The 15,861-nt window shown below is 41.3% G+C and overlaps 1 protein-coding gene across 3 annotated transcripts; it reads right to left on the reverse strand.

The window, feature by feature from the left end:
* Positions 1-317: 317 nt before the first annotated feature.
* pdcd6ip (programmed cell death 6 interacting protein) lies at positions 318-15,596 on the reverse strand. Of its 3 annotated transcripts, none has more exons than XM_079367628.1 (18): positions 15,274-15,596; positions 12,221-12,275; positions 12,062-12,131; positions 11,295-11,422; positions 10,864-11,017; positions 9,892-9,992; positions 8,094-8,225; positions 7,659-7,881; positions 6,285-6,408; positions 5,710-5,887; positions 4,647-4,758; positions 4,313-4,482; positions 3,594-3,842; positions 2,847-2,981; positions 2,574-2,668; positions 2,116-2,233; positions 1,805-2,004; positions 318-1,443 (listed from the first exon to the last, which is right to left on the reverse strand). In XM_079367628.1, the coding sequence occupies exons 1-18, from the start codon at positions 15,477-15,479 to the stop codon at positions 1,236-1,238; spliced, it is 2,658 nt and encodes an 885-aa protein (XP_079223754.1). In that variant the 5' UTR covers positions 15,480-15,596; the 3' UTR covers positions 318-1,235. The 3 variants fall into 3 exon arrangements, with proteins under 3 accessions (XP_079223754.1, XP_079223753.1, XP_079223755.1); XM_079367627.1 differs by having other exon boundaries at positions 1,805-2,007; positions 15,274-15,595; XM_079367629.1 differs by having other exon boundaries at positions 1,805-2,007; positions 8,094-8,210; positions 15,274-15,594.
* Between the last annotated feature and the right edge of the window lie 265 nt (positions 15,597-15,861).

Raw genomic sequence — 15,861 nt, forward strand, 5'->3', positions numbered from 1 at the left:
GGCTAAAATCACCTGTGGGGAAATATGATTGGACGAGATCACGACCCCACTGGAACGTAATTTGCATGTCATCTAAATGGGACGTGCCCTCGACGCTTCGGTAGGTCAAAAGGCGCCCGTTTAGTCGGATGGGACAACTCAGTCCCTGATTGGTTAAAAAAGAGCAACAATGGCAAGTGATCTGATGCTCAGCGGTCGCTCCCTCCGAGAGCTACAGGACTGCCCTCTTCTGGATGCCGTGAAAATCTCCACAGTTTGATAAAAAGTGAAAAATACAGAGACAAAATCGAGATTGCCAACATTTAAAGACAGACAGATTCTGCTTGGCAGTAGTTATTTTAATCACATTAGAGCTGAGGAATAAAAATAAAGAAAGAGCATGAGAGTGCAGCACACAGAGTGTCTCAGTCAACCAGATACAGTCTTATTTATACATATATTTATATAATAGAACCATTTCTCCCACTTTTACAGCCTCTGATTGTAACACAGAAATATACCAACGTTCCCTGGATGAGAGAGAAAAAGAGCGATAGAAAGAGAGATGAACTCTCAACAGTCTTCACCTGCATTAGAAAACCTACAGGCCATTCGTTTTAGAGGTTTATACATCAGCGAGGCAGCAGTATTCATTACAAAAATAGGAATATAGTTGATATAGAAGCAGAGTGGGTGTGGGTAGTGAGGATGTGGCTGTGCACTGGACTAGAAACGACCACCTATCCGCCAACCCGACACATACACCTGAACCAGTAAACATCCTAGGACTCTGTGCGCCTTCCATACGTGTTGTACAGCAGTGCAGCCCAGACAAAGAGTCAGTTATCAGTGGAAACCAGCTAGGTTTTGAAAATTAAACCATCAAAAAAAAACAAACAAAAAAAAAAACAACTCAGAAAATAACTACACAAAAATTAACAGGGATTTAGTGCATCGATGAAAGTTGAGATAGTGAGGAGAAAGTGCCGCGAGAGTGAAGACATCAGGACCCAGGGTAGAAAAAGAGGAAAAGAAAGGAGAAATAAGAGGTGGAAAAGGGATAATAATGTATCAGAGAGAAGTGCAAAGCAGCTCTGACAATGCCCTGCACTCAGGGTTTCTAAAAGTGCTGCGATTGAGACTAAAACAAAAAATAAGAGAGAGAGGGGCGAGAGGAAATCAAGTGTTATTGCTGGGGGGTATTTTTTATTTGGTGTTAACTGGTGAGAATAGGTATGAGGGGATGGAGAGAATAGTTATTGCTGAGGGTAGTAGGGCTGCTGCTGTGGGGGCTGCTGGGGGTAGCCAGGGTAGCTTCCTGCAGGAGGGGCTCCTGGGTATCCTCCCTGCCCTGGAGTGGCCTGGTAGGGCATGTAGGGCATGTTGGGCATATTGGGCATATTGGGCATGTTGTACTGGCCATAGGCAGCGTAGGGATTGTAGCCCATCGGCATCTGGTAGTACCTGCATGAACAGCACAAGAGACAAAACAACCACAATGTAAGCACAAAAGGTAGAGAGAGAGAGAGATCATTACTGTGCATCACGCACTTTAGGAAAAACATTACATAAAGGGTTTATAATCTTTTCATGCACACAAGATAAGATAGGAAAGGAAGGATACATCACTCACTAGGTAATACACTCTTAACCAATACTACACACTGCTGCTGAAATGCTTCACAGAGAGAAAACACAAACGTATAAATGCCTTAGAGGTCCAGGAATAATTGTTGAGAAAATGCAGTCAACGTGCTGTCTTATGTCTTCTCTTCTAGACATGGATTATGTGATCAACATTAGTGCTAGGAAAATATAGACTCACCCTGGGTATCCCTGGTAGGTGGGGTAAGGTGGTCCCTGTGCCTGGGTTGGTGGGGCGACAGGTGGTGGGTTGCCTGAAAGAGGAACGGTGGGCGGTGCGTTGTTGGGAGTGTTGCTCGAGGCCGCTTGAGGAGTGACGCTGGGTGGAGGAGGTCTGGCTGGTGGGTTGGGCTTGGCCTGGGTTTGCATCGGGGCTTGAGGCTGCTGGTGTGAAGTGAGACGGAGGGTGGAGAGATTAAAACATCCCTAATCAGCCTCACCTCTTCTTCTGTGGTGTTCTATCTTTAGTGGAATGTGAGTGTGGCTGCTTACAAAGACGGTCCTTGGTGCAGGGGTCGGGCCGGCAGCGGGGGCAGCTGGGGTGCTCTGATAGGCCGGAACGTTAAAGGATGGAGCGCTGGGCTCTCTTGCAATGCTCTGCTGCAGCTCCCTGTAACAAAAACAAACAAAAAAATTAAAAAAGGTTTAATATTTGTACTTTACAGTTTCATATTTGTTGTTTTACAAATTGTTCTAGGTAAGATGTTCATTAGCAATTCAGGTACTTTGACCCACGACAACATAGAATTATTCAGTTATCAAAATTAAAGATACAGGGGGAATACTAATAATAGTTACATACCAAACTCATTTTGAGAAGTGTTGATTAGAGTTGTTCCAATAAAGGTTTGCTCAGGTAAAATGTACTAAAGACAAATCCTGCTTATTTTGATCTCATATGACTCTCTAACTAAGCAATACAAAAAGACAAAATCATGAAAAACACATACTTAAGTAGTTCATCCCGCTCTGTCTTGCGGGCAAAAACGATGTCGCTGCATTTGTTCTGGAACTTCAGCAGGATTTCTGTGAGGTCGTTGTAAAACTGAAGAGAGAGGAAGAAAAAAGGGGACAAAAATAAATGACCTGCCTCACAAACCTCCTTGAAGGAAAAAACACAACAAAAATAGAAGTAGGAAGTTTCCTACAGAATGTGCATTAAAGCAGTACCGTTCCGACTTGCTGAGGCAGGTGTGTGCAGGTGTGTTGTGCTGAGTGAGTACCTTGGTGCCTTCGCGCAGGTTGCTGCTGATCTCGACGTAGCTGTCATGGGCTGAGGCCAGCTTCTTCAGGACCTCCTCTCTCTGGTTGGCCTCTGAGTTGGACTGCTTCAGGCTGCTGAACTCCTGGTGGGACGTCTGGAATCCCACGTGGTCACAGGTTAGAGGGATGGATCACAGTCAGTATCAGTAAGCAGGATCAGTAAGTACTGTGTGATGTTCTCACATGTGTTTTTATTGATTCATTGATGCCAGAAAGGAAACTTCTGTTTTGTTTGACCAAAATATACAACACAACATATATCTTAATGTCTGCTTAAACAATTCCTATTATCACAGTAATAATGTTTTCTGTAAATTGCCATGGTTATCATGAATATGCTTTTTTATTTATGCTTTGGTTAAAAAGTGTTCATCAATCTTAGTGATTTAATTTTAAATAGTTTCAGAATTTCTTTTTGGCTAGAAACGTTTTTATTGAACACAGAACACAGCATGGGACCTACAGAAGAGTTTTGTGTTGACACATAATTCTAAAAGCAAATTTGGCAATTAAAAAGTTGATATGTACGGGAATCAATCATTTTGTTTATTTGAAGATTTCCGTCAAATTAGTGTATGTAATGTTTTGGTAATTTATAATGCAAAAGTTTATTTTTGGCAGATGTCTCCACTGATCGATGTAGCTGGAATAATTGTTAACTAATGACTGAAAGTTGCAGCCCTTCCTCCCAGTGTGTTTTTGTATACCTGAACTTGACCCAGCAGCTCCTCCTGTGAGCGGAGGCTGGCCTGCACTCTCTGGTTGTAGGTGCCATACAGCTGGTCGAGCTGGGGGAGAGACAGCTGCTCTTCATTGATGGCTCCGTCCTGAGCGAGCGCCGTCAGGAAGGTGGTGGACATGTCAAAAGTCACGGCCTTGATCTCCTCCTCCATGGTCTCCCTCTCCTTCTTTATCTCGTCCAGCTGGGAGAGCTGAGCCCGCAGGACGTTCACGACCTGTATGCAAGTAAAGTTGCAGTCATTAGAGTTGTTGTTTAATTTTAAATTCAAATACAACTTTAACACATTCGATTTTTTCTGAGATTAATCCCGACACTTTGGCTCTTTACAGTAATATACTGTAGTTTCTCCACTTTGGCATGAACAAACTGTGGCGGTGAAGAGAGATACACTTCTTCTTATTCCTCCTCTCCCAGTTGTACTCGTTTTGTTATCTAAGTTCCCCAGTGACACATGATGCACAGTCAGCAAACAACATGAAAAATGGAGCCACTGTGGGGAGGAGAGACAGGGCCATAAAGCGCACAACATCCACTGGGGATTTCTGCCTGTGGTTATATTGCACACTTCAGAAATTCAGATGATCTAAATAACTTTGGAAAAGCAAACCTCATATTAATTAAATTAAGTTCTACATTATGTCAACATAAAGATACACGCGTTAAAGTACGAGGAGAGCAACAGACCTCGCTGCCCTGAAGGGTCTTAGTTGGGTTTGCAGAGGGGATGGCAGCGCTGAGCTCATTCTCTGGTTTACACAGCAGGGTGATCATGTCACAGTGGGTGTTGTAGCGATCCTTCACCACCTGGTCGGCCTGTACGGCCTTGTCCAAGACGTTACGGAAGTTAGCTCCCTCTGGAGGAGAAAAAAGGAGGTGAGGATAGAGGGTGGGACAGAGATGGAGCATTGTCAACAGTGGATGACAGAAAAAAAGACAAAACAAAAAAGTGTGTGTGTGTGTGTGTGTGTGTGTGTGTGTGTGTGTGTGTCTGTGTGTGTGTGTGTGTGTGTGTGCGTACCTGCACGAAGGGGCTTGTAAAGGTCTCCAGAGGGGGTTCTGTTCCAGCGCTGGTTGAACTTGGTTCTCAGTTCGTTGTCTGTTGTCTCCTCATCGTCCAGCATCTTCAGAGACTGAACACCACACAAGAAGCAAACATGACAAATATTTGTCATTAAGGCTTTGAGAAAGTCTAATCTAATGTGAGTAACAGTTAGATTTAAGGGCTAATTGCAGTTATAAGTATGTAAGTAAAATAAAAATAAATCAATAAAATTGGTAATCAAAGTTAGAGAGCTCAAGGAAATGTCCTCAAAAAGTTTTTACTTTTGTTTCCGTTTATGGTGATGGAAGATAAAATTCTCATATTGACGATCATGATGTTTTTTCTGCTTAATTTCCTTTAAATATACTGATATACTTATTTGTAGCACAACATACATCAAGTAAGAAAGAGTTAATCAAACTGTAATGAAAATAATGAAATGGACAGAAAGGATACCTAAACCTTTTGTGTGTTTCTGTGTTTGTGTTTCTGGCCAGCAGAAGTGTACTTCAACTTTTAAACACGTTTATGTTCAGTTAAGTCTCTTTGGCTTTATACAAAACCACAGACTACTTTTAAGTCTGTACTTTTCAACTCTGCCAACAAATTTGGAAGCAGTTTTGTGTTTTATGTTTGGATTGCCGTCTGCTTATTTGCTTGTGAGCGAGATGTGTTAAAATAGCCTATTGGCTGAAGCTGGTGGACGGACAGTCCTTGGCTTAAAGATCAGTGGATTAGTTCTTCAGTCAAGATCCTGATTTGGGATTCCTGCCATGAGGGATGGTTCTGTGTTTTTCTGGTAGCAGTGGTACGGACCAACATTCAGGACATCTAAGTCAGCTTCTGCACAGCATCAGATCCACATGAAGATGCTTCTTTGTGAAGAAGCTAAAGCCATATGACAAACAGGCTGCTTGAAGATACAGCCCTTACTTTTCAAATAGATTCAGTGTTAGGGTAAGAAGACGGGAGGTTCAATTTTGTTGATGGATCTACAGAGCGCATAATATTTCATATAGTGTATATGGCGGTGTCTGACCTCGTCCAGGATCTCTCTGTTGCGGGTCAGAAGCTCAGGCAGGTCTTTGATTAGCTGCTCAATGCTCTGCAGGCCTCCCTGCTGCACGATGGATCGCGCCTTCTCAGCAATGGATTGTGGGATAGAGTCACCTGAAAGATCCTCCAGAGCTGCTGGCAGGTTCAGGGATGCCAACACCCTGATGCACAGATACACACATCAGAATTACAGAGCAGATGTTATGTTCTACAACTTATTTCATCATTCATGATTGTAATATAACATTCAGCCAAAAGAGGATACGACCATTTCAGTTGAAAGTAGTTTGAACCCTTCACTAAAAGGAGATACACTCCACCGGCTAAGCACCTATTAACATCCTGAAGAAGTGTGCGACAAGTACTTGACTACTATTAAAAGGCACTACACTAGAACCACAAGTACCTTTATGGACTTTTTAAATGGTACCTGGCACACTGTTGTTATATGATTTTTATAAAGCAGCCGCACATTGATTCACAAGCACACTCAGCTGTAGGCTGAAGAGAACAAGTTGAGTATGTAACGTGGGTTCACATAGGGACCAAACAGCTTACCCATTGCAGAGATTAGTCGCCTCCCTCATGGTTCCCACCAGTCTGTTTACAGTCTCAGCCTTCCTCTGGTTGTAAATGCTCATGGACTGCTGCACAGCCATGGGGACCATCTTCTCAAACAAGTCTGAAGAGAGAATAAAAACATGAGAAAAAAAACATCCAGACTGACACTGCAACTGAGGTGAGGCATCATGGGGGTGTATTTTAACAAATAAGGTTGGCAATTTATGCTCAAGAATGCACAGTTATTGAGATGTTTTCGCTGCAGCTGTCCAAAGGGATGGGATTTAAGAGAATCTAAAAAAAAAAAGATGGCAAATGCATTTTTGTTATTAGAAAAACGACATATTTCTCTCTTCAAATAAACTGTTGCAGTAACACCTTTCTTTCTTTAGGTTCTCAGCCAGATCAGAGACAGAAGTCAGAAATATTCAACATTTTGGCACTTTTCTTAAAGTTATTCAATGACCCTGCAGTATGGTAAACATACACAGGTGTTTTAACTGTCCTTATATCAAAATACTATGAAGTTATATCTCCTCTCTCTTAAATAATAAAACGTCTGCAGCAGGGGTCACATTTAATCCCTTAGTGCAAATAATATAATATTAATTTCTAAAGGGATAAGCTGGAGCTCTGTCCTTTCTTTTCCTCTTTCATTTACTTTCTCCTCTATAAAAAAAATAAAACAGCAGCAGCGGTCATATTTCAGAAGTGTTGTACCTCCGCTGCTAAATGGATACAAAAGAAACACTGCAGTGACAAAGTCGATGATTTGCTGGATGTTGGTCTTTGTTTACTGTGTTTCGTTTTTCTTCTTTGTTGAATTTATTAGTGGTGTACACCGTTTCACGCTGCTCTCATGTCACACTATTACATAGCTGACGCAGCTGTCAGCACCCGGCTAACACGACGCCTACCAAATATGGCACGCTTAGCTGTGGAAACGCAAACAGGACCAGGCTTTACTGAACCAAACTGTACCGGACCGCTTGGTGGAAACGGGGCTTTAGAGTTTGTTGTGTCGCTATTCGAGATGAAAACCTAAACACTGCAAACTAAGCAGATAAGTTAACAGATAAATGCTGCTCACGCACTTTAGAAACATTTCAAAACTGTTGCATTTAACCACAATGTTGTGGTTTTTGCCAACTAATTCTTTCGTTTTCACCTATGCATGTGAGGTTTCCAAAAAAACAAGAAAATGTATTTTCTTAAATGCACAAGTAATCCCTTCAAAGTGTTCTTACAGGATAAAACAAGACAATGACTTTATGACTCTGCTTTTCCATCCAGATTTATTTTCTGTGTTTATATTCAGGTGTCTATGCAATGTGAAATGCATCAAACCTTCACAGTTACAGTCTTCCTTACCTGTGAATTTCTGACTGAGTGGAGGCGTGATGGCCGTAGCTTTGACCAACGCTGCTTTGCCGATGTGCTCCAGATCCTTGATCTCAGGCACGCGGTCGTGGTATATGAAGTCATTGTCTTTTTTGGCAGCGGTGAGGGCTCGGTTGATCTTGTCACTCAGGTCCTTCACGCTCACGTATTCGTCGTAGCGGGTTGCCACCGTCTTGACCAGCTCTGCTGCGTGCTGCAGGGAAAAACAGGCCAAAGGAGAGAGGATGAAGAAAATCTTTGGCTTACATAAACTTTGTTAAGATTTTGATGTTAAAATGGGGATACTTTTATGATTTTTTTTTTTTTCAGACCAGCTAGGAATTTATCTTTTTTGAAAATGGTCTACAATTCAAACTATGTCCAACAGAGCAGGACGCCCTTCAAAGTCCAGTGAAAGATGTTTACCTGCAGACGAGCAATCTCCTCTCCAAAACGCTTCTTCTGCTTTGCCAGGACACTCTGGTGCAGCTCGGCGTTGGCTTGCATGATGCAGTGCTTGGCCGCCAGAACCGGCAGCACTTCCTGAAAATAAAAATACTGACCAGGGAGAGGCAACCACAGAGCAACACGCAGGCACACGCAAACACATATGTACACGCACACACACACACGCACCACAATGACAAGGCAAACCACAAAAATGGCAGACGCACGGCAGCGAGGTCACAAATCACAAATGAGCCAATCACAGCCAAGCACAAACAGTCAGAGGGGGTGCAAAAACACAAGCGTACATACAACCAATGCCAATGCCACCACCAAGACCACCACCATCACGAGGGATGCAGAAAGAGAGGAAGACAACAGGAGAGAAAACAGAACAGGCTATGAGTGTTTCACCTTTCCTGCAAAAGCTGCAAAACCTTCATCTAACGTCCCATAGCCATAAACCGTGAGTGTCTGTTTGTGTGGTGTGTTTATCATTTCATACATTCACGTCGATCCATAAAACCTATTTCAATTCTTTTTACTTTTCTCCTCGTGATTTCCTTAAAGGGGTTGCAGAAAAGACGTACCAAAGAGTTCAGTGTTTTGCCAGGAAACATCCGTACGACTGTCCAAGTCAAAGTGAGAAACTATCCAAATGTGTTCCCAAGCAGCAACAGAACGGATCAGTTTGGAGGGGGAGAGGATTTTATTTTATTTTTTTAACAAAAGTGGATAAAACTTTTAAATCGATTGAAGTATTTAGCAGTTTTTTTCCTTTTTTTTTTGTCTGTCTGAAAGATAAATAGATGAATGAATTAAAGTTTAAAAAAATACGCTCAGGGTTTATTTATAAACAAGGCCTGCTACTGTTCATTCTCAATGTATTTATTATGTAGTCTGTTCATTAAAAAAATACAATTAAATAAATGCTCAACTATTTCTTTGTCTCTTGACTTTTGGTCAAGAGACAAAGACAAACTCAAAACATCTGACTGAAAAAAAAAAAAAAGAAAAGAAAATGGCAGAAGCTTCAACAAGGAAATGTTTTGTATTTGGTTTAAGGAATGCCTTAAGAGAATCAATGTATCCAAAACAATAACTTTCCTGTCAAATCATCAGACCACTCATCCAATCGATGAGATTAGATTTAATATTTATCCTGGGGGTTTAAAGTGAATGATAAACTATGACTACACGACCTTCACATCATTCATCTGGCGTGAGGTACGATGTCTTTTTGTCCGATTATCAAACCCTTACAGTTTGTATGTACATCTTCACATCTTACACTTTCACTGCCAGCTGTTGGACGCTTATAACTAAGCAGATTTTTCACTTAGCAAAAGCCTGCACAAGTTACGAACTCTATTTTTTTAACTTGATGGAATTAAATATATATATATCCGAAGCAAGTTTTGTGTGTGTGTGTGTGTGTGTGTGTGTGTGTGTTTCAGGCACAGTGTCACACAGTAAGTACTTTGGACATTAATGATTAGGTGGTGAGGAAATTAGAAAAAAAAACCAAGTCCAACTGCAGCGTAGAAGTTATTCACCAATCAGAGTGAAACAGGATGGAGATGGACCAATGAGAACAGAGACAGGTAGCAATTTGAAAAGTCCCAACACCTGAATACCACCCTGACAGTCTGATTTCTCCAGAGATACACACATCAATACAGATCAATACGCACAATCAGACAGACAATACACTCGCGGCACCATGCACACGTGGTGTGTGTGTGTGTGTGTGTTTGTTTGTGTGTCCCTCACATACCTTAGGAAGGTTGTCTTTGTATTGACACTGTTTGAAGGCATCGCCATAGAAATCTGCTGCCTGATTGGCCAGCTTTGCGATCACTGCATCTTTCATCTTATCTGTAGAGGAGAATTAAACACTTCTGAGTGGACACTTTAAATCAAAGACGACAAATAGTTCTGTCCTTGAAAACAACAAATTACTCCACATTATATACATGAACCTTAAAAGAACAAAAAACTTAGATTAAAAAAACCCAAAAAAAACTCAACCCGTCAGCAAAAAAATGTAGGTCCTTTTTTTTTTTACAACATTGAAGCCATGTTTTAATGATATAACCTTCAAAACTGTTGAGCTTGCAAACTGTAGTATAAGTAACTCTAGACAGAACTGGGGCGGAGGCTGTGTGCACATGGGCTCAAACCTGCCAACTGCACATTTGTAGCAAATTAATCTCAAGGTGAAAAAAAAAAATTAAAAAAATGCAGGAGCGTCTCATAAAAAGATCCTTATCATTAAGCTGCACTAACTTAAGGATGCAGGAGCCTAATTTCAACTCTGAAGGATTGCCAGACCTGTCAAAATGTTCAATCTCAGAACTCTTGCAATGTTGAGAAAAGAGTGGGTCTGGAGTAATGCAGTGGAAACAAATCACACACCCACTCAAACAACAATTTGTATACCAGCAGAATGCCAAAAATAAAAAGGGAAATAAAAACTGTTATTGTCACGATCCACCTGGAGTACCTTTACAGCCCATGAAGGGGCCATCACTTACTCTTTTAAAAAGGTTATTTTATGAAACTGCTCTGTGTCTTTTCTCATCAGTGACTTGCTTATTTGTCCATAAGCAGCTCATTTTATCTGTATACTTCTTTTATTAGATCTTGTTTCTCTTCTTTTAAGAATGATAAAAGGTAATGATGCTCTCTAATATTTCCAGGCGTAGATAATGTCTGTACGTCTGTTCAGAGGTCCATCTTTTGATACCTGAGGTGGCTTTGAGAAAGAACACCTCCTGAGCCTGGGCCAGCATGATGAGGCTCAGGGTGCCCACAGTCTCTGGGGAGATGTCCATGGTGGGCTCCCTGTTCAGCGCCGACAGCACCGTGTCCTTGATGTGGCCGAATGCCCCGCTCGCCAGCTGAAGAGGAACACAGTCAAAAAAAAAAGAAAACGGATGAGGCTTGAATCCAGGCACAAACTTGAACTGTGGTGTCTTTAATGCAAGTCATTCCCCGCTCTCTTTATCTCTCTCCTCGAGACCTGACGGTCCACTGTCCTGTCTCCAAAACAAAAGCCCAAACATCCCCTTAAAAATGACCCAATGTCAGTTGACATCAACTTCTATTATTGTTACTTCTATATTATTGATGAGTTTAGTATCACATTTTAAAATTCAGAATTGATTAAAACCCGACCTGATAGTATTTGGCTGCAGACTTCAGTCCTTCGTCATTGTCCAGGTTCTGCTCTGAGGCGATCTGACTGGCCAGCGCTGCAGCGTTGAACAACACACACGTCTTCTCATAGCCCAAACTTGCCAAAGCTGTGATGCATGAAGAAAAAAGGTGAATCAGAGTGGGGACTGATTGGTCTTTGAATATAAATCTGGATAACTTTCTGTGTGACATCTGGCTGTTTTTTGGGGCTTTATATCAAACCGACACTTTCTGTTGGTCTATTCTTTTCTAATCCTCTCTCATCCAGAGAGGCCAAACACTTCAGGCATAAACAACTGTGATTGTGAACTCAGCAACTCAAGTATCCATAGATTGTTTGATCTGTCATCATTCTTTCTGAACTGTAATTGTTAAATGTCCTGTAAGCAGTTTTCAGCTCCTGGTCAAACCCTCAGCTGCGTCATGTCTCTTATACACGCAGTGAGTGGCAATTTTTTTTATTTTTTTTTTAACCAGACACCTTGTCAAACCTGTTTCTGGAATATAAAAGGGATCTATTTTGTGCACGTGTGTGCTTCTCCTTGACTGTGTGAGAGAGTGACGGAGTAAAACAGTCACACAAAAAGAGAGAGAGATGGATTAAGAGATAATGTGACAAATATTTACCCAACAGGCAAAGCTTTGTGTTTCCTGAAATACAATTTCCTTTCTCTGCAGTGAAATGAATCTGTTAACATATGTGTCCTTTCACAGACAAAAATCAATTGATCCAACTTTGGACTTACCGAGCTTGACTGAGCCACCGAACAGAGACCCTTTGTCAAAGGCATCTTTCCATGTGAAGGTTAAGCAGAGCTGTAGGAACAGAGAGACACTTTCCGTTAAAATTCATGTTTTGGAACTACGTCTAAAATCACAATGGTGCGGGCTGTCCTATCAGGTACCTGGTTTTCAGAGAAGGGAAACTTGGGCTCCACACTACACAGCTGGTCGTAGTATCTGAATGGACAAAAAAAAGCATGATTAAAAACCATCTGATTTGATGTTTCCGTACCTCAAAAAATACCTGTTCTGATTGTTTTTACAAATCATATAATCACTTTTTCCATTCTGAGGTGAAATTAAAAAAAAAAAAAAAAAAAAAAAAAAGGTAGAAATGATATTGACATGATTGCAGATTTGTGGTCTGAAGAATCATTTGACAGTGTGCCAAAAAATAAACAGCTCACACTCACAGTGAACAGTATTAGTCAGTCTGCCTGTGACGTGAACCATCTATTATTAAGAGTGACAACATGTGAACAGGCCAGTTAGGGAATCCCCTTTTACCAGTTCATCCACCCTGCTTTAACAGTGCCACCTGGTCTGATAAATAAACAAAGACTGTTTGACAATAAATAAATACCTACACAGTCGTCTTTAGGTTTCCCATTCAGATACACGAGGACAAACATCCGCAAAGAGGGAATCTGAGGAGAGGTTTGCCTCCCTCTGGATAACTAAAGCAAAACACCCGCTCCCTCGACAAAACAATGGTTGCCATGGTGACACAATTGCTGTGAGTCTGTGGGCACTTGTAAGGGATATAGCCCGTCACCCTGGATACCAGGGCCAACAGACGACATGTGCAGGGTGCCAGGGAGAGACAAAGCTAGCCGTCAGTGCTTACTGCCCATTCTGCACAGACGTGCTAACTCCCAACTCGATGCTATTTAGAAAAGAGCGTCTCCTATCCCACAGGCCCTGAATCTCACAAACAGAAGATTTAAAAATGTATGTACAATTATACAATAAAGGCATCACAACAAAGCATAATCGTGTCAGATCATCAAAATTAAAAACACTGGAAGTAATGTTGATGTTACTGTGATTAGCATTTTATTTTCAGGTGAAGGTCGTCCCTTTTTTTCGCCTCAAAAATGTGTTTTTTTGTGTTTTATGTGTTTCACACAGACTAGGGATCCAGTTTGTTGGTCATGTGTGTTAATAAGCCAGCTCAGCTGACAGGATAATGGTTCTGACATTCTGTCCTTCATTCCCCAAAGTTATAACCAGTTTTATATTCATTTTAATCAAAAGGCTAAGTGCCATATCCAATAAGAATGGATTGCGCCCTCGAATAGCTCCATGAACTGAAGACAGCCCCCGCAAACTCCAGCATTTTAACAGCCTATTGTCAAAAAAAAAAGTGTACACTCATTATTTTCTGGTGCTTGCGCACCCACAAAGTTGTGGATGAAGTGTCGAGTCGCTGACAGCCGCAGACTAATTCAAGCCCTGAATAATAATGAAAGTGCTGTCAAAGTGTAATTTAACAATCATTTTATTTTGAAATAGAAGTAGAAGACTGAAGTCTTTTCCTGGTCACTAGAAAGTTTCCGTGTCATGGCTGCGCTACAGTTGAGTGCTGTCGTTTTGGATGTATTTGAGTAAGCGGAGAGAGAGATAAAGAAGAGAAGGACCAACAGCGCTGAGTGAATACCCGGGTCTCAGAGGCTTATCTGCAAAGTAAAGCACTCAGTATCTGCACTGCACTGTATTTTTTTTAAAAACTCCCTGATTTACGTACTCGAGACAGGGACACCCAGGACGCTGTCTGCTTTGCAGTCTGTGTGCAGTTTGTGCAGCCTTTGTGGATTCCATGCCTTCTTTTCTCTCATTTTCACAGGTTAGACACCCGCAAAAGCCACGCATGTCTTTTGCAGACCTGGACCCAATTGCTTAAAAGCAACTCAAATAAGATGAAGAAAATGGAAGACCCTCAGACTGGCTGTTATCTGGCTTCACAGGTAACCCGGGAAAACCCTGGCCATTAAATAACTCAAGTCACAGAGAACAAAGACTGAAAAGAGTAAGGGCAAAGTCTGCACCTATTGGTATGGAGCATGTTTTTTTTATGAAGTAACAACAAAGGTAAGGTTTCATATTTAAAATGTGTTTACCACCTGGTCAGGCCCATTGGGCTTCAGTAGTTTAAAGATTAAATGTCAACATAATAAGTAGGACCAAGACAGATTCGTGCAGGGTAATTGGAGCATAGGACACAGAGGAACTTTGTTTCACAAATATTAATCCTATTTTCTGTCACAGTTCCGAAATGCAAAACTGTGAGCATGTGACACCTTGAGTTGCATCACTTATCGTGTGTTTTACACAGTCAGAGCATCTACTCAAAGCATTACATTTACGAGGATATTTATCTCAGGTTTTCTCTGTGGCTCGTGTTTTTTCAATTCTCACACGATAACATGTGTTATTCTTATCATGTTCATCTCTTTTTGCTAATATGTTAAGCTCTGTTTCCCTTTCCAAGCCACCCTGGACGTCTGATCATGCGGCCACAGTAGGGCTGAAGGCCTTCACAGAACATGGGCCTGAACTTGAGAGGAACCTGACTTGACAGAGGAGCTGGCTGTGCTTGGACTTCCTCTCTGATTCTGCATGGATTCACAGTTTTTTTTAATCATGATGTTCCTATTTCTCACAGATTTGTAATACAACTATTTCAAGGTAACTTTGAATGTTATTAAATGTCCACTTGTAGTCAGTGTTAAATATTGTATTGTTGTTTTTTCCACTGCATATATTTGATACAAATTTATATTTTTGTTTTAAGTGAGGTTTTTTTTTTTAAACGTTTTATGACAATTAAGTCATAAAAGTAATTAAGAGTAACAACAATGTTTAAGAAAACGTTCAGTCATACACAATGAAGAAATATCAGACAGTTCAGTTGAAGAAAGATGTAAGTCAAGTGTTTGTCAGTCACTCAAAAAGAAGTTAAACGTGTAACATAATGAGTCATTTATTACAAAAGGAAAAGAAAAAAACCTCCTAGCATTTTAGCTTGACCAACTTTAGCTTCCATGTTAGCAACCATAAGCTAACACACCTGGGTGCGGCTGTGACATATCTAACAAACATCAACAGGTAAGAAGGTTGTCAGTGTAAGTAATGTAGTATGTAGTCCAGGTGTGTTATAAACGTCACTCTCTACCTGAGAAGGATCTCCAGGGAGCTCTCGTGCTTGTCCAGCGGCCTCCCGAGCGCGTTCCTGCGAAGCTTGTTCAGCTCGTCCACGGCGCGGATGTATTCCCCTTGTTCCTCACCCGCCGGGTATGTGGCCGAAACAAATTTCGACAATGGTTTCACCAGATCCACCTCGGATGACTTTTTTAACGGGACTGAAATAAACGTCGCCATTTCGGCCCGTAAAAAGCGGTATTTTGAATCAGAAAAAACAGAGACGGTTGGCGACCAACAAACACAAACAACAGCCCAGCGACTCACTTCCTGGATTCTGACGGAGTAACGTCAACTTACGTCACGGGAAACGGCGATGCGCACCGCGCAGAATCAGTAGATTTACAAATAAAAATTACGTTATTGAAAAAAATAATTAATTCCTATGAATTGGCAACACATGCCGTAAGGAAAAAGTTATCACACTGGCCCATGTACACCTTCTGTAAACGTACACGTTTGTGTAATAATAATCAACTAATAGTCCACTGAAAGAATCAATTTATCATCTTACAACAAAACTCACCTTTCATATCTTGTAATTACACGTGCTCAAATAGAG

The sequence above is a fragment of the Symphodus melops genome (assembly GCF_947650265.1).
Source record: "Symphodus melops genome assembly, chromosome: 18".
Classification (NCBI taxonomy): domain Eukaryota; kingdom Metazoa; phylum Chordata; class Actinopteri; order Labriformes; family Labridae; genus Symphodus; species Symphodus melops.